The sequence below is a fragment of the Atractosteus spatula genome, chromosome 6 (genome assembly GCF_055471065.1).
Source record: "Atractosteus spatula isolate fAtrSpa1 chromosome 6, fAtrSpa1.hap1, whole genome shotgun sequence".
Lineage (NCBI taxonomy): Eukaryota > Metazoa > Chordata > Actinopteri > Semionotiformes > Lepisosteidae > Atractosteus > Atractosteus spatula.
In genome coordinates, this window is record NC_142711.1 from 8647561 (window position 1) to 8667856 (window position 20296).

Consider the following 20296-nt stretch of genomic DNA (forward strand, 5'->3'; position numbering starts at 1 on the left):
TCAGACACCCAGAGAGTGTCACTGCACAAAGGAGAAATCTACATTTCCAATCTATAACGATATTTGCCCATCAAAATCCAACACATATTCTAGATCATCATCTTTTTCCTTGAACGCTTCCTGCAGAAAATTATCTAAATCTGATGTATAGAACACTAGTATCTACAGTGCATGACATAGGGTCAAAAATAAGCAGCATATCTTTTGGAGGTGTCATGGAAGGTATGAAGAACCCTATGCAGGTTGGGTAGCGAACAAACCCTACAGGGCAAGACGGAGCCGGAGTCGGGTAGGCAGGCAGTGTCGACATCCAGGAGGCTGAAGAGAGGGTTCGCAAAGGTTTGTAAAGGGAGAGGAGCTCAGGAAAACAAGCAGTGAAGTGCAGGTTCAGGAAGGTTTAAATAGAAGGTGCGGTGGGAGGTGAGAGACGTGATAGGACGATTAGATCGTGCGCTGTCGTTCTTTGGGAATCGGGTCGGGCTGGTGTCTGATTAACTGTGGCCGTGGGAATGTGCCGGCATTTGTGAGAGTTAGAAAGGTTAGGTGACTGATTATGTGAGAGCGTGACAGGAGGATTTTGGATGATCGTAACTCAGTAGTACTTTGGCTTTAGCACAGTGAGGTAGATGATAACAGGTTTTAAACACAGTCTGGGAAATGAGTTCTAATAAAATATTCTTAGGAAATGGTGTCATTATCAATTATACTGAAATATGTAATCTATTCCAGTTATGCTTCCATTTTATATACAAAATTGCAGCTGTCACAACAAGCAAAGTGTCTCGGATTATAGTGTACACTATGTCCAGTTATTCTACTAAGGCATACTTCTTAAATACATTGTCCTTGTAAACAAGATTATAGAAAATTAATACTTTTAAAGATAAGAAAAATGCACTCAAGTATATAGTCACACAATCTCGAATATTCAGTTTAAAAAAGTGTAAGATCTATATATAAATGGCATAATTATAGCATTAAAATGATAAATTGCATTCTAAAGACGGTGTTTTTCTTGCAATAGGATTGCCTCATTTATAAACAAATTGCTCTTTTCCCACAATACAATACCAATACAGTTAATTTGTTTTTGTGTTCCTGATAATCCAATTTTGTCAATACTGTATATTTCACATGCAGACGATGAAGAAAAGATAAGATGCATCCATAATTATATACAAGGAAATTATTTAATTTCTTGAAACCCATTCCAGTAAGTACACAAATCAACAAATTTCAAACATAAATAGATTGCTAATTATTAATTTGATCAAATTTAATTTAAATTCTACCATTCTAAATGAGATGTACAGTAGCTTTCATGTCTATATGTTCCTTAGGAACATATTGGACAGGTTCACTGTTTGATACTCAACATTCATCATCACTGACATTCATTAACAGTGTATATCATACAAGTATAGTGTTGAAAAGATGCTAAAGACTGCAATTCAGGTGTAAATTATAATTCTGCCTAGTACAATGAGCCTAGGAAGAATCTTGATATTATTTTGTATCACCTGATACAAGTGTCTGAGATAATATTTGAAATAGTGGTTATAAGTCATATACAGTATCTGCATTTGATAATTTGACTATTTTACTATATTCTTAATGGAAGTTATTAAGACAACAATTGAAGAAGCTACTTGAGAACAGCAAGGAATTTACAATATAAAACCTAATTTTTCATACATGTACATGTTAACATTTTAAATATCACTTTACTTTAAGATAAATGTATATGATTGACTTGATACATTGAAGTTATTTTTTTAACAGTAGCCAGTCTATTAAGCATCCAACACGACCCCTTATCATTTTTTATATGAATTGCTTAACTAATATATATAGCTTAAATATTATAACAAGTGAATTATCAGGTTACCACTGTGATGTAGATGTATATTCGTATAAATGCAGCAGAATACAGCACCATATTCATAAAATATATAAATAATTTCATTAAAGTTATTCTAGTAATTGTTTATGTATTTAACTTAGTGCTCACACTGTGTGAAAGCACATTTTAATGAAACTTTTTATACAGAAAGGAGTTTCTGAAAAGTTAAAATGCAAAAACAGCTTCAGACAAACATTTTAGTATCCTAATAAGTATTGACTTATGATCTAAGAATGTGACTTTATAAAGGGCTGAGCTGAACACAATCAGAGAGATACTAGGCTGCATTCAGAATGACTCATCCCACATGACGGAGGCAATATTAGATTCAGACTGCATGGGACTACCCGGACTGGCAAACTAAAAGATGATGTCAGAACAGCAGCATTTTCATATTATAAATGTACTAATGACTGAGCTTTTTTAAATGAGCAATTGCAGACATATCTATTTGTAATTGAAGGACCCAAATTCATTCATTATTATTATGAATTATAACTGTATTCATTTGAGAGAGGTAGCACCAAAGACGGTAAAATGTCTTATAATAGCAAGAAACAGATCCATTCCCTTTAGCAAGGTATTTTACCAAGACTGTTCCAGCAAACCCATCTTTATAAATGGGTACCAACAGCTGTATATAAAAATCAGTTAATGGGAATCTCTATAAATTTCTTATGCAATAAAATCAACAATACAAAACGACATTATTCTCCCAAGAATGTGGAAGGCTTTAGGTCAAGAGCACATGTGGCCAGCAAAATCCCAAAGATGTCTGTTGTGTTTTTGTCAGTGTATCATCTATAAATATAAATATAAATATAAATATACAGTTTCTCAAAATTCTCATGTAAGGTGGAATTGTGTTAGTTGGGCACAAAATTCCCATAAGCAACAACGTAAATGCAAAAAGATTGCATTCCAGACGCAACTTAAAATCAAATGTTTTAGAAATTTTACTGCTTTATTAACACTATATTTTCATAAAAACTCTCAGTTTGTCCCTTATTATGTATATGCTATGCTTGAAAATCATTTACAGAGAAGAAATAACAGAGGTAAGAGCGAGTTATAGTATGTGTGTGAGCTGTGAGAGAAAAGGGGTAAAATTGTAGCAAGAGTCCTATTCATGAAATCACGTTAAACCAAATCTGTGTTGGTGGAAACCACACTAATCGACGAACTTTAATATAAAGTATTTTAAACTTTAAAGTAAAGTAATTTGAATCTTTGTCAATAATTGGATGGCTTATCAAAAAAGAAAAGAGATTAAGGTGACCACAAAAATGCAAATAAAATTAAATTGAGAGATTGCTAAACATTATCAGAAAATAAATTCTAGTAGGAGGAAATGAGGCTGTTCAAGGGGTAAGTGCACTGCTTTTTTGAGGTGTTACTTTTTCAAAACAGCTTTCCACAAAATAACACATTGTCAATTCAATCTAAAGGCTTGAAAGCCTTATATGATCAGATTTAGGATAGCAAGAATCTTTTGTCACAAAAGGTGTCCTTATATGCGAACATTTTTTCTTGAAGGCAGTAAACTGAGACTGAGAGTGAGAAGACTTACAATTTGCATATAGATTAGAATTTAGAATGATTAGCATGAGTCATAATACTCTAAAGCGTAGTACACAATGTGCCTTGCATAACTTGGTACATTTAAAATATATGTGGTTTGCTACAGAGATCCAAAATAAAAGGCAAGACATGAACAAACAAAGAACTGGAAGGCACATGTCTTAAATTTGATGCCTTATGGTAGTGTTGCCTTTGGTCTACCATGAGACTTTCATGTTACTAATAAAAACTTTTCCAATCCTCAGCTTAAGCCTTTCTCTTTACAAATGCTGTAGAATTGCCTGATCTTTGCATCGTTTAAAGAAAAAGATCAAAACTGATAAAACGCACTGGGTCATGCGCAATCATTTTTGATTCTCAGACACAAATGTGCCAGTTTCCCCCTTCCCAAACACACACACACTTTTGACTTGGTGCTGCTTGGTTTGTTAAATCAGTAAAAGATGTCCTCGGTGATTGTTTTTCCAAATTCATTAATTGGTAGATCAGTTTTTAGTCAGCCAATCAAGCTCCCTGGTTCCAAAATATTTTGGGGGAAAGAACAAAGGGCTGCTTTAAATTTTCTTCAGATGTGTCATTGATAATAAAACAGTAAGTGGATACAATCTTAGCCCTCAATATTCATTGCTTAGTAGAAATGCCCGTGCGCACATACCAGCAAGATGTTTCTCCATACACAGCAGTTCCTTACTGAAGAAGGACTCCCTCAGTTGTTTCTGGCTTGGGGAGGTTCCTCCTCTGGCAGACATGAGCTCGGAATCCCAGACTGGTTGACGCTAGTTCAGATGAAACAGTCGCATTAGAAGAAAGAACCTTAAAATGTGCTGTAGTATTTTTGCAACAATTGCTCAATATTAAAGCCAAATCTGTTATAATGAGAAGCAATTATCGTTTTTATGGGGACAAAAAGCATTCTAAGCCACAATAAGTCATAATGAAAGCTTTGCTATAATGAAAAGAAAAAACTTGGAATTATTGGAGATTACTAACATTATTGCTATATCACCAGTGAAGGCAATAACAGTAAAATTACATTGAACTAGTTCGTGTCAGTCAATTTTGTTTGCAACTGTGAATTTTCTGGCATCATGCTAGAACGTTCGCCAGAATTTTTTGTTGTTTCTTTGAAGTTTCATTTGGTTTTCAAATTTATACTTTTGAAATAAAGCTCAGAGCAGTACAAGTAGTTAACTAGTTATGGATTACATTGAGTGAAAGTTTTATCCTTCATGTGTAACTCACATAATCCAGTTTCTTTTCTAAATAAATATACAGTACATATATGATACATCCTCTACAAAACCTAGGTTCTTTCAGGTCTGTTCCCTATTCTATCAATTACAGTAGCAGTATTTAAAAGAGAGCATTAAATGAGGCACATTCCCAATTAAGTTTTATGTCAAAGAATAGTTTTACTCTCATAGATGTAGTCTTGTGAAGTCAGGATACTTGAACATAAAAACTATTGAGAGCCCATTTAATCTTCATCTTGATAATTATGAATAATGTGGCTTTGACGCAAACAGGTCACCAGAATAGTCTAACAGATTTAAATGTATGAATACCTTTAATTTTATCCAGTATGTTATTTACTGTACAATGCCTAACTATGGACCCAAAAAAGATGATGATTAAAATCAGTACAAAATTACTGTATTAGTATTTGGCAGTCCATATATAGCTTTTCATTTTAGTCAACACAATAGAGAAATGATTGATACAACCATGTTATTTCAAAATAGCTCTACAAATCATCTTCAGCCCTATAAACAATCCCCCGATACAGGAAATAGGTGGAAGCATGGTACTTCAGGTCTACTTTTTGGAAAGAGTTAGTTTAATTGATAAAAAGAAATGTTAAGGAAAACAATTGCCATAGCAAACTTTAGGACAGTGCCTGAAGACACAGCTGACAGGTTCCCTTTTTGTGTCGTTAAGCTTCACTACAGATTCAAGTGGTGTCTGTCATAGCATGAATAACAACTGAAGCCAGGTAATACAACTAATCACCAGATATTGACTCAGGTGTCACAGGTGTCTTTAAAAGAAGAACGAGAGGTTCTACTTCTAAAAGGCAAGTAGAGTTGAATTTCATTGCTCCACAGCCAAATGATTTAAAAAAGCTACATTTTAGCTGTTGAGTATAGAATTAAACTCTACCTGTCTTTTAGAAGTAGAGCTTGTGTACTGATGCATCTCCCCCATTTCATCAACTGCTTCAAACAGCTTTATGTTTGGTCAGTATAAGCATTGTTATAAACAAAAAGCAACAAGATTGGAAACCTCAGTTTTAAAAGCGCTGCAAAATTACTAGTTCAGAATAAGTGTTTTAAAAAGTGCAAAGCTTTAAAAAATGTATTTCATCTAATTGATGAAAACGATCAACTTAAATTTAATATTCAGTAGCATTAGTACACTGTTCAGAAATACCCTCAAATTAAATATTTCCTTTTTAACATCATGACTGCATGAGAAAAACAAAACAAGTTTGCATCTAAATGCAATCCTATAGTATGTTTTACATTAAACATTTAACGTGTCTGAGAGATATAAATCCAATTTTCATGGCTGAGTTGTTTATTTTATTGTTTCTGACATCTGCATTGCTGGAGTCATGACTAAGCTATGCCAAAGTTCACAATAACAGCAACAAAGCTAAACAAAGCTTTTTGAACTTCTTAGATATTTATCTGTTGATGTAATTATTGGACAGACAGTAGAACACTTCTATGTGCTTTCAGAGGGTAAATTATTTGAATTAATAATAGCGCTGGCATGCTACATTAAACCAAGACAATTAAAATATATCTTTCAGATTTATATGTCAATAAGATGGCTATGGCAGCCACTTTAATATTTCAGGTGTGTAGCCAGTGAAGCGAAATATCTGTCTAAACTTAAGGACAGAAAATCCCTCCTTTTCATTAGCTTTTGGGTAAATAATGCTGTCATTCTCAGTCATTTCTGAGAAGAAAATGTCCTGTGCTTCTATTTTCCTATTTAGTATACTGAGTACTAGGTTTGCGTTTTGGTGAATGAAGAGTCACGACTGATTTGCCAGAGAAACAAAAACGTACCCCATAGGTGCATAGGTGCAGCACATGTGACACTAATGATAGCAAACTAATGATATACCTTCATCACCTAGCTCACTCAGCAACAATTGCTTAATGGAATAAATGAGCTTTTAACATTTTTTTTCAGTTATTTGTTTTCACTCCACAACACTAGCTGTTATAAAACATCATCGCGGGAGACTATACAATGATAACATAGATTATTCTTACTGCAATTAAATGTCTTTCTCTTTAACTCCTTGATTTGAATTCTCCAATTCGCAATGACCTCATTTTCCAACAGCCAAGCTTGATTTTGCACAGGCAGACTGGAAACATGTCCACCTGGATGTGTTCTTGTCAAGCCATCTGCTGCAGAGAGGGAGGGGAGTTGCAACTCACACTGATGACCCTGCAAGCTCACCAGTCCCTGGCACACAGTGCTAAACACTCTTGCTTGGCAATGATACACTGGCATTCATCCAGTCTGGCACAGCCACATGGTCGGTCCCATGGTCAAGTCAAAAAATGACATACAGTAGCTCACGTCTGGAGCAGCACTGTCTGGAATATGTATATATATATCATCTAAAAGTCTGAACATTTACAATCACCAAATCACAGCGTTGCTAAATATATACTGTATATATACAGTATATGCATTAGCTATAGTAGCATTATATGAAATAATGTTGGAATGTAGTCATTAATAAAGTACTGTATACACACTACTGGATTCAAGGTAAATTTTTCCAATGTCTGTTAATTCTTCCTAAAAATGTTTCATTTAGTACTTTTAAATACATTCCTTCCTCACTAAATGAGCACTTTACTTATGAGTACTCAGTGGAATGAGCAATACATACAGTATACATGCCTAGATTTGTTATTTAAGTGATCTTCACCTGCTAATACAAGCTCCAGACACATAGCTTGCTCTTCCATTTTTATTTTTTGCTCCTCTCACCAGCTGTCTTAATAGTACACATAACCATAAACACTGTACTAGTTATGGTCAAGTCATGTCATGTCATTTGCCAAACCGCTTTATACCATACGGTGTCGTGGGAAGCCGGAGCTTACCTGGCAAGCAATGAGCGCAAGGCAGAGTACACCCTGGTGGGGGCGCCAGTCCATCGCAGACTGGTTATGGTGTAGAACAATATTTAATGCACAATTTGTAAAAAAAATAGACAGCTTGGTGTCCTGTTTTATTTTTACAGTTATAGGTTTTATTCTCTGTCACTGCACAAGATTTGTTAACTACTAATAAGCAATTTTTGTTCAGTAAGAAATTTTGATTAGTTCACATCATATTTATTGTTCAATTTGTGCAATAGAATTCATGCCAATTATACTTCTCCACGTAACTTAACTGCTTCATAATGCATTTAACATAATACAGTACATACGTGACAGCTTGCATAAAAAAAGTGTTGATAAATTCTGCTTGTTGTGACATATACAGTATTTAGCAATCTATGGCACTAAACTATTCACATACATCAGAAAAGTACCTAAACTCAACATGCTTATTTCCATTTATGAACACTTGGAATGAAGGAGACTATTACGTGTATTTTAATGCACATTGTGTGACACTTCTTTGCCTACAAAATCAAATTGTACAAATCTGTGCAATATAAACAATATAAAGTCCCTCTAAGAATGCAGTACAAAGCCAACGGACCTCCTCTTAGCCCAAGAAAAGAGAATCTGGGTATCCACGGTTGTGAGAGGACACTGTTAAATCTGTTTTCTAACAGGGAATGCAACAATGGAATGAAGAATAAAGACAAAACCAGAACAACTCTAACTCTTAGAGCAAAAGGGAGATTTGTTTAAAGCAAAGGGATGTTATGTTATGTTATGTTATCAAAATATATCTTCAAAAGAGATATTACTGCTCTGTAATCAGTCCATAGAAGAGCTACCATACACATTCTGATACTTAAAGGAATGTGCTGCACTGACCGACTGAAGGAACAGAACACAGAAAAGCAGAGAGCACAGAAGGCTACATGAGGACTTGATGCAAGTATTCAAATTCCTCAAAAGCCTTGACAAAGTCAACACAGTGGACGTCTTTAGAATGAACAGTGTGAAACATGATCAGAGGACTCAAGTGGAAACTATGTGCAAGCCACTTACTGTATAACCAAGACTATGAGGGACTTACAGTATTTACAGTACTCTTATTTGCCATGTGGTTGAAGATGATCCTTCCTTGAAGGCGTCCTTCAAGAAATAACTGGATGAGGTCCTTAATAAGAAACTACCAATCAGGCCAGATGGCCTCCTCTCATTTCTAACCTTTCTTATAGACTCAGAAAAGTACCTTGACACATCAATTTATATAACATGTGGTCTCAATGAGCCTGCACTGGCACGTGAAATACTGTACCACAAGCCTGATACATAAAGACATTTTGTCATGTACACATAAAGTTATTCTGATTCACTCCTTGCCACATTTATCCACACTGAGGGCAGGGTAACCCTGTGCAGGCATGGGGCGCCCACCCTTGTGGAAGTCAACACCACTAAGCACATTACCTCAATCCCACAAACCAGGCAATAAAGCCAGTTTAAAAGAAACTCTGTTTGTTTGCAGGATATGGGATTCAGAAAAAGTAAGGAGAGGAAAAAAATAAATTATTATTCCAGATTTTGTTTTCTGCCTGCAGCATTGAAATTTTGAACATGTTGCCGCAAACAAATGCAGGATTTATGACAGTCTCATGTTTAGAGCTGTCATATTGTGTTCACAGTTGCTTTTTTCCAAGAATTTCTACATTCAAAAAGCAGCTTCTGTGTCGGCAAGTTGTTTATTAAAGATTGCAAAGCAGCTTCCCACACTAGCAAAGTAGTTCTGTGATATTAATAAGAAAGGCATGAAACTTAAATTGTAGTGGTAAACATCATGTGATGTCCAGCTCATTTTGACTAGATCCCCCTTTAAAAGAAATTATTTCAATTTAAAAATTGCATTAGTGGGGAATTACTATTGTTGACAGATTTACATCATTTCCAAAACTGACCAGTGTCATATACCTAGAAAAGCATATTCCTACAGTATATAATTATATTTTTAGAGAAGTGCCTTGACACATTGGTTTGCATGACATTTGGTCTCAAATAGCCTTCACTGGTACTTAACAGGATGGCCGGTTGAGATAAAATAGTAGCTTTGGTCTGAACCACATTACCCAGAAATTTCTGAAACTTTGAGATGATGATTAAAAACGTTATTGTTTTGTATTTTGCAAGAGAAACTAATGTTTTACTACAAAATTGGGAAGCAGCTTTATATATAATAACAATAATTGCTTACACTTACATAGCGCTTTTCTGGCCACTACACTAAAAGCACTTTACAGATAATGGGGACACCCCTCCATCACCACCAATGTGCAGCCCCACCTGGATGATGTGACAGCAGCCAATTCTGCGCCAGAACTCTCCCCACACACCAGCTCTCAGTGGGGAGGAGAACAGGGTGATGAAACCAGCTCATAGACCGGGATTATTAGGAGGCCATGATTGGTAAAGACCAATGGGAAATTTGGCCATGACACTGGGGTGACACCTCTCATAAATATATATACTGTATATTCAATAAGAAGTCTTGGTAGCTCAAAGATTTTAAGCTTTTGTTCTTGTGTTTTGGACAGTGTTTTTTTATTGCACTGTGTAAAACTGTGTTCCAGCCTTCTGTCACCAGGTCTGCTTGAACCAGGATTCAATGTAAATCATATTGACTCCCTCAAGACTGGTCTAATCTAGCTGCAACTTCGACGTGGCTTTTATACGCATTTTGCATCTGCCTGCCTACATCATGGCCACTGTAGCCAACACGGCACTCAACACCAACAGCGTGTTGTAGCAGTGTGGCAGAGCACGAGTTCCCACGTCCCACTCCATATGCACACTCCCATTGCCATTTCCAAGACCATTCCATCACATCTAAGAGCTCTAAATGGAGAGTAATAACACAAACGAAAATCAGCAATGTGGATGCTGTTTATACATTATAATATTCCAATATTGTGTCCAAACTGTCTAGTACCTCCCAAAACCCAGAATTATAAGATGCTTGCAAAGGTGCTGATGAGCCCAATTTCTGTGGTTGAGAAGGTTGACTGGCTAATGATGGAGGAGGGAAACAGATAGACATAATCGATAGAACATAGCTACTGCACATTTGTACTGTGCATACAAAATCTTCTGTAACCTATGTTACACAAGGTGTCTCGTTGTGTAATTTATGTTTGTCTTCCCTTCAGTTTTGGGATGATCTCGGATCCTGCTTGCAGTGCAAAGTTGAAATCAAAAATAACTTCAAAGGTGTGAAATGTAAAACTTACATTTGAAGTGGAGAAGCACAAAGCCCTCTACAACCTCAGCATTCTTCCTTATAACAACATGAGAAAAACAATATGGCCTGGAATACATGTACCAACAGAGCACAGCTTGAGTATTTAATAAACTACAAGACAATACTATAATGAAAATAAAGTATAACTTCACTAATTAAATAGTATAATTCATTGAAAGTTTTTGCACAGATCAGTTGGCATATGTTCCAATTAAAGAAACTTTAAAGAAAATTAAAGAAAAGGTAAAAAAGTTCAGGAGCTTGTATTAGTTCCTCATTAGGCAGTGGAGCTGGTAACACTTTGGAGGTCATCCGTGTTGATGACCAGCTGCATAAAAACAACATAACATGAGCAGAACCCACACATATTCTTTTCCCCTGGTGTCCTTGCCAAAATTCCCGCTGGCCTTTATCAGTTATGGCATCCTAATAATCCCCTTCTATGAGTTGGCTTTGTTACTCTGTTCTCCTCCCAACTGACAACTGCCATTCTGTTGCTCTTTGGTTGCTGCATATTGGTGGTGAGAGTGGGATTCCCCATTACCTGTAAAACGCTTTGAGTATAGTGTCCAGAATGGCACTATATCTAATATACAGTATATCTGTATACAGTGTACACTTACCTTTATATACACAATATAGATGTAAGCAATAATAATAATGATTATTATTATTTTGTTATTGTTGGATTGGAAAACGTATAGAGCTGGTTTCAAATTCAACAGAATAAACAAAGATAAAATAACCATGACTGCATAACAAGTTCAAAAGTATTTCTGCCAGGGGACTAGGGTATGGAAAATTGCCTCAACCATCAAAAGGCTGCATATGAGTATACAACCTTTTCGTGAAAACAAGCAAGGACTCATATAAGCTGCATTAATACAAAGAGCAATAAATCCAGCTTCTCCAGTGTAATTAGGCTTGTGTATTCAATACTGTCTGCTGACTGTCTCTCTTACTTTCAATGTCGGGTGTATAATTTACTCTCTAAATATACATTTATTGTTGCACTAATTAGACAGTGAGTTTGGCTTACAGAAATAAAACCACAACAGAGAAAACCACCAATATTTCATGTCTGTTCACTTTTAAAAATGACAAACATTTGCAAAATACGAAATCTATCCAAGTGAAAATGAAAAACCATTTCCGAACTGGCAATATAAAGACAGCTGAGTCAGTTTCATCATGCAACAGAAAAACTAGTTTTAGGTTATTTTGGTTTAGGACGTACAGTATATTACAAGTTTTCTCTAAACATGTCTGGAACAAGACAATGCAAAAGATCCAGAAATATTGTTAGAATCTGAATCTTAATAAAGAATTAATTTAATAGAATCTGAGACTTAATAAAGAATCAATTACAAATTTTGGTGAATCCAACAGAAACTATATTGAAATTGCCTTTGTAATTGTTTTAATGAAGAATTCAACCACGACATTTATGTGGTAATTATCACCTTTGGTAACTGCCACTTTAGATGGTGTTTCATATGCCTATGCCATACGTTATCCAGGCCTCCAATTGTGTTACTAAATGAAAAGGGTGATTTTAAAGCCAGTCAAAAAAGGACAAAAAACAACAAGTAAAGAACTAATAACTACTCTGCCAAAATAGTTTCATTTTCATGCTTAGGAAAAAGTGAATTTATAACCTATTTATACTGTCCTTATACCTTTATACATTTATCATTTTAAAATATTGTAAAACGACATTTATTGATGGTCATTTTGAGAACTGTGAGCACCTGATACTTGTTGTGGTTTCCTACACAGCAATTTCAGCTACAGCTGACAATTTGGCAAGGTCATCATACAGTAAGCTTCCTTAAACTTGATCCCTCCCTTGATCCAAACAGGAATGTCCCACTTTTAGATTAGAAATCAGTTCTAGATCATTGACCATTGACCAGGATTTCTCTGTGGAGAAATTAAATGTGCAACTTATCCTCGATCAAATCACTAGAATATTACATTTTGTAGGTCCTCCACTAACTTTACAATACCAATACTGGCACAAATCTATTACCCAAACTACAACAAAAACATTTTTTTCTATATATATTATTATATAATTCTTCTTTGAGATACAATCAGTTTTAATACAATTTCATGAAATTATGTTTCATTTATTGAATTCGTTATGATTATTAACAATTCTATTTTAGGCTTAGAAGATTAACACAGCATTAACAGACTTAGTCATGAGAACAGCTTCTCTAAGGCTGTTGCAGACATTTTAATATTGCGATTTTTATATTTTATATATTTATATTTTTTATATTCTAAACACACAGCTTGAAAAGACTTCCAGCTTTTATCCACCTTCAGTAAGCTGTAATATCAGACGGGCTTAACTTTGTTATTAAAATCACCTTGCTGTTGAGGAAATGAAAATGTCAGTCATCATTAATAAGAAAGTCTATGTTCTCCACAGTTCTATTTCCCCACTGCTGCAGTCCTACAGAGATCGGTATGAGTACAGAAGTGCTGCCCTGTTCAAGGAAAGTGAGCCTAATTACAATTGCTTTTGAAAAGGTGCCCAAGAAATAAGCAGTTACTTTGGAAACAACCATATTAAGCTTCTAGAGCTGCAGAAGGTATTCTGAGACTGGCATCACCATATGGGATGAATTACAGCTCGTTCTTGACTTATCTGGCATAGCACAACCTGTAGAAAATATTCTAAACAGAAGTAACAGAAAATTGACAATGACACAAAATTACAAATATTGCACTGCAAAGAACATATTTCTGGAGGCAGGGTGCAAAATAGCTTGTATGGGCTAAAATTAAACAACAAAGCTATAGAGTAATATAAATATTAAGTTGCCACACAGAGTGTGTCTTCCTGCAAGGAGTCTTCACATGGAACGTGTACATTTTACCAGTATGTCTGGACCAATTTCCATCTGTTTCACATGTGTATGTTTTGGTGGGGAAAATACTGTGAAAGACTCTTGAAAAGGCTTTCATATTTTTACTATACTTGACTGGTAGGATTCAAAAGGACACTAAAACCTTTAGAATGTTGTTTACAAAAGGATATATACTGAATAACTGTTCTGAACTTAAATCGCCAAAAATACTGGGGTTTAAAATATTTTTTTACATTATTTCCCTTAGGCAGTCAGGTATTTTTGTTATTAGATGCACACTGTATTCCACATTTTATCAATTACACCCTCCAAATACCTCTGTTATTTTACAACTCATTTGAAAAAGCATACTACAAAATGTAATATGTTAATTAATAGGTGCCAGACAAGATTGTCTTCAAAAAGATGCACAATAATCCACCTTTTACAGAGAAAAAAAAACTTGGATTATTAAATTTTTAATATTTAAAAAGCCCTCTCTTGCAACTTTAACCTTGATTTTAAGTTCTATGTTGCCAAACTTACTATGCTGTGCACTAATTACAGCTCATTTGGAACAATACATTGTATGTCAATTACATGAACCTCATATATATGTAGGGTCTTCCAAAATCTTGAAAAAAGCAGAATATAGGAGTATAAAACAGGAAATGATATAGGATTAGGAGATTTTCAATATTGGTTTATTAAAAGTTTACTCTTTATAACACCACAGCTGAATATACTGTAGTCACCAGACAAGATCACATTTGTACCACTGTCACCTAAGGAATGTTTCACCTAAATATATAAGCTTAGGATATTTGATTTGCCGAGAAATCAATACACATTTCACAGAAATTTGTCATTTAAAATTAAAATTAAAAAATTAAAATTCAGATTTAGTGTGTGAACCACTGTGTTTATTGGAAAATGAATATTGTAAACAAATGACAGTATTTGATACTGTTAATTGAATTAATTGATTAATTGAATTTAATTTTTGTGTGAACTTAAAGGTGCACCTTCTAATTTCCAACACATTTTGCACCTAACGTTTTTTAAAAAAGGTTCTTTTATTTAAAAAAAATGGGCAAATGCAGAAAATCTTCAGCTCCCACTCTTAAGGTGACATTGAGTAACTGAAAGCTCAGCTTCTTCAGGGCTGTAAAATACAGTTGGGGAGAATTACATGTCTTCTGAACTGAGCCAGGATTGAACATGGATTTCTGTTCTGTTTAGTGGGGGAGAGGACAGCTTTCTTTAAAAGAATGCCGAGAATCTCTAGTTGCCAAAACCTGCTTTGGAATATGTTTTCTGTACATGCATGCATGCTGTGACGTCTTTCTGACAATGCATAATCTAGAAGTGTGCTACCTGACTGGGATTGGCTAGCTGTGCATTGTAGTTCAAGTACTGTAGGTAGCTGCATCAGCATGCATAGGCTGCAAGGAACAAGTAAAGGTTTAATCCATACTGAAAAGAGAAGAAAAGAAACACAACATTTCAGCTGTGAAGCCTTCTTCGGGTGTCCCTTCAAACACACAAAAAAGGCTCCACAGCTGAAATATTGAGTTTTTCTTCTCTTTTCAGCATGTAATAAACCTTTACTTGTTCCCTAGCTGTGCATTGGCTGACTTGCTTTACTGACGTGCATTTCAGGTCTACCTCACTTGACTGTGTCTCCCCCATTTTAGCATAGAGATGGTGGATATGAAGGACAGGAAATCTGTAGTCCTGTTGGTATGGAAAAGGAGCTGTAGCCCATGATCTCACCCTGGAATCCTCTTTCCTTTCTTCTGCACACACTTTCCACTGCCATGTTTTGTGAACCACAGTAATTTATCACTCTAGTTGAACTGCTCTGTGTTTTAGAGTATGTACACAGTGAATAACTTATGTAAGTAAAGATGGTCAGTAAAAATGGCTCTCCCAAACACTACTTACTTTGCAGAAGGATAACTGAATAAATGAATAAGTGAATTATGTGTGCAGTAATGTATTTAATCATAATTCATTTAAAAACAAAAATAGGCATTGGGGTGGAATTAATTGCAAAGCACTATCTGCGACTGTGGAGAGTGACATAACAAAGTTGTGCTAAAAATGGCAGCTGTTTTCAAGCCTGGACTACTCCTTTCTGCCAGCAAACTTAAAATTTAACTGTCACTTTTACTGTAAAGATCATGAACAACAAATGGGATATTTAATTAATCATGTAACACGATCAGGGATTATTCAGTAATTGAATATTACTTACTGGGCCTGTCACTTGAGAAGCACTCTCAAATTCTTCATCTTCCTCCATCAGTGTTTCTGCCCCAGGCAGTGGACCTGGTCCAGACAACAGAAGAGTACTCACTGCACACTTACATCAGCTCTCAGAAATAATTGCTCCCAAACATAGCTTACAACTAGTAATTAACTGCCAGTTCACGCACAGGTAGAAAAAAAAGTAGACAAATGAGTTTCAATTTTTCTGCCAAGTATTTTTTTTTAAAGAATCGCACACTACTTTTTTAACACATCTGTTGACTTTTTCTATAGTTTTAAAATGTGGACAGCTTATATATTTAAAATGGCTCATTTAAAAAAGTTCAACTTATACAAGGGTATTGTTATCCATTTATTTGCCTGACATTTTCGTCCAAAGCGACTCATGTTTGTACCCATTTCTACTGCTGGGTATCGTACTGGGGCAATCGGCATGAAGTACCTTGCTCAGGAGTACAACAGGATCACTTCACCTAGGACTTGAACCCACACCTTTCCAGTTCTGAGTCCAGAGCCCAATCATGCACAAACTCTTGCCAACGGGTGAGTCAGATCATGAAGGCAATTTGTCAAGTATGCCCTAATTATTATGCTTCCAAAGGGCCATATTTATATCTGCACATTTATATGTCTGCCAGCCCTAGACAGGTTATTACTCTTCCTGTAATAAAGTGTTTGTACTTCATCCCTGAGCCACACATGAAGCTCCTCTTAGATCTCCTCATCATCACTGTAGTTCCTTTATCCAAACACGAAACGTAATGAAAGTCCAACATATAGAGATGTAAGGTGGATGAGAAAATGATTCAAAACTGAGCTCTTCATAGCCCTGCACAGAAGTCTACTTCACAGGTGGGTACAAGTCATATTGAAGAATGATGTCCTTTGCCTTTCAGGGCTGCCTTCTTCCTCAATGGAGCGGCCTTTGTTCAGGAAGTTCTTCGAAGTTGGATGTTCAGTGATGGTGAGGTCCAAGTGGCAATGCAAGTATGGCCTTGTTTTTTAGATATATTAACAGTTGCCAATTATTTTAGGTTATTATTAAGCAAATGTAATTAATTTGGTATCGGCAACTGTTTAGGACTTGGTTTTCCAGAAATAGAGTGTGCTTGCACAGGAAAAAAGACAACCTGTAGGCATCAAAGGAACAAGTAATAGGTTTATTCCATGCTGAAAAAAAGAAGAAAGAGAACACAACGTTTCGGCCGTGGAGCCTTCTTCAGGTGCTCACACCTGAAGAAGGCTCCACGGCCGAAACGTTGTGTTCTCTTTCTTCTTTTTTTCAGTATGGAATAAACCTATTACTTGTTCCTTTGCAGCCTACGCATGCTGACGCAGCTACCCACCTGAACTACTACAACCTGTAGGCATGTTCAACTGACACGCCCGCCTGTCAGAAGCATTCATTTTTGACACTCTGCAGGCTGTCAGGAAACTGAGCTGTCAGGAAAAACTGAGCAAAAAATATCTCTCACTGAGGTCTGGGCAAGCCTGCAGGCACATGGAAAGTCACGGTTTTACCAAAAGCCAAAAGGATTCTGACTGCCTTATGCCCATCATTCTCCTGTGTTGCCCCTTGGGTGATAGTGACCACAGGCGGCTGATACCATGACTCAGGTTTGAACCAGCTAAGCCACAGGGCTCAACCTGTGGTCCAAGCAAGAAAATTAATGTTTGAGCCAGTCAAGAGCTCACAGGCCCAAGGACCAGCCAACATCATTTTATCATAATGGGTTCCATGACCCTAAGAATTGCTGAGTTGCTGTCATCAGAGGTATAGTATATGGACATCAGATGGCACCGTGCTGCAAAATAAGGTCTTCGCATGAAACTGTGAAGAGTAATTAGTGGAAAATTCACAAATCCAGCCCCAGCAACCACTTGCATAGATAAAGGACAAACACCTGTTGTCAATCACTTGTAGAACATTTCTTGAATTCAGTAGAGTTGTTATGGTTTGTTAGAGTGTGTACTCATTGTAAGATGTCTATGGTGAAATAAAGTTTATTTTTTGTTGAAAAAAAATCGCAAATTAACTTCACTGCCTTAACCTTGTAAAATTCAAACACTCTTGTATTCAGTTTCAAAATCAGGACTGATGGCAACTCTGATTACAATAATGCATTTTAGGTAGGTTTTTAAAATGACAAATAATACTTTTTATACGACAAGCTCTGTATTAGATAGGCAATTGATGAAGGACATCTTGAATGCTCTTTCCTGCTGTTTCTATTAAAACAGTTTTATATACAGTTGATGAATTGTGAAAAGAAGAGTTGTACAGTTTTGGAGGTGATGGCATTTTCGATTTGTAGTAGATTTCTGAGGAGATCTGATGATTACTGGCACCACTACTTACAGACAATTTCGGGAACAGCTTGCTCAGGGGACTGGGCGGTGTGCAGGTCTTCATCCCTTGCCTCCAAGAGACTGTCACCTTGGAGCCTGAATGAAAAAGATGAGGAGGAAGAATGTTACTGATAGTCTGCACCTTTGATGACGTCATGGAGGATTCAAGAAAGTGAGATGACTGCTAGGTTCAGATTGCGTGTTGCAAAGACTACACCTTCTAATTTGTTTTGTTAATATTCTTTTCATTCTATAACAATTATCACCTGATTGTTTCTAGCAGCAATTTTGATTTATATTTATGATTTTAATGTACATTAATTTAATTTTACAAATCTAAAATAATACGCTATGCCATAACAGCTGTTAGATGAGTACCTGAAACAAAGTCAAAACACATATTTTTTATTCTTATTCTTTTTTTATTTCAGACAACATTTCTGAAGAAAAATTGTTTGTAAACCTTTGGTAATTTGGTAATCCAATTAATGTCTACATATGTCTCCTTATTTCCTACTGGTAAATCAACATGCTTGCAGTTAACTTTCAGATTAAAATAATTTATACTGTACAACTTTCATATAATCACAAACAGCAACACATGAAAACAGAAATATGAATTATTAATTTATTTTGTTTGTTTTATACACTGACATATTTTATATATCTATTTTTTTAAATTCCAAGCATAATTTAAATCTGTACATTTGAAATTATATTTCAAGAATATGCCTTTTAGGGTAGTTGAGATGGGTTACAAGGGCAAGTGTGTTTTTTATGCAATGATTATTAATTAATGCAAGCATTATAATTTGATATTAAAATAATACATTCTAAAAAACAATCATTGCAGCATGCTTTAGAGAGAAATGTTTTTTTTAAATCTACTTTGCTGTTTTTCTACAAAAATTGAATTACATAAAGTAAGATGTTTTATTTCCTGTGTAGTTAATTCTGTTGTTCAAAGAATGAACGTTTTATACAACCATAACATACCATCCAAGTTAATCAAATTCAGAAAAAAATGGCTTGGATATTCATTATATTATGAATTACATGTGTAAAATAAAAAGGTCCCAACCCATAAGAAATTTAAACACAAAACATAAAATGGAAAACCATCTATCTTAGGTCAGAACTTGATGAATTTTCACAAAGATAAAAAACTACATCGAACAGTGGCTATGCCTAATTAATTGAGAATAACACCTACATCCCCACTGGAATCAAAACAGCTTTAGAAATGACACAATGCATTTTGCTTGACTGAAACTCTGGAGACTTGGTGTCTCCATTGAAAAAGGTTGATTAAACAAACATGTTATGTGTCCATCGGTCTTATCGCCTTTAAATGGAATCAGAAGTGTTGGATCATACAGTAGGTATGTACAGTAACAATAGTAAACGACCGACAGGAAAGTGAAGATGTATTCTACAGATATTATGTTTAGGAAGAGGTCACCACAACAGTGATATGAAAAGTGCAATGATGATATCAGCAGCTGTTTGGAATCTTTTAAAGCCCACCTCTTCTGTTATTTTTCTACTGGAATGTTTTTGCTTCCTAGAAAATGCATTCAGTACACTAACATTTCCCCTAGTTGTATAGGGATTCTCGTCTGCCTGGATAAAGTGGTGCATCTTGGAAATGATTCACACTTCTCACTTTGTGAAACACAGAAAGCCTGCAGCCAGTAATAGCAAATACTATTCCTTTGCATCTATAATTAAATCATAAACAGTTTCATAAAACATCAAAAATATCACACACCCCATTGAATTAATGTTAGGATGTAGAAACGTAGACTATTAAAATTGTATTCCCTTAAAACAATCCTACAAAAAAATAAAAAGCAAACAAATGCCATTTAGTTTTGCCACCCATGCACAGCAC

General features: G+C 35.5%; 1 protein-coding gene across 1 annotated transcript in view; it reads right to left on the minus strand.

The window, feature by feature from the left end:
* c6h8orf34 (chromosome 6 C8orf34 homolog) overlaps window positions 1-20296 on the minus strand; it is a 152571-nt gene that overhangs the window by 25290 nt on the left and 106985 nt on the right. Inside the window, exons 9-11 of the mRNA XM_088918907.1 lie at window positions 18413-18498; window positions 16040-16113; window positions 4140-4260 (exon numbers count right to left, since the gene is read on the minus strand). Coding sequence (XP_088775033.1) covers window positions 4140-4260; window positions 16040-16113; window positions 18413-18498 — 281 coding nt within the window. The remainder of the gene's footprint in view (window positions 1-4139; window positions 4261-16039; window positions 16114-18412; window positions 18499-20296) is intronic.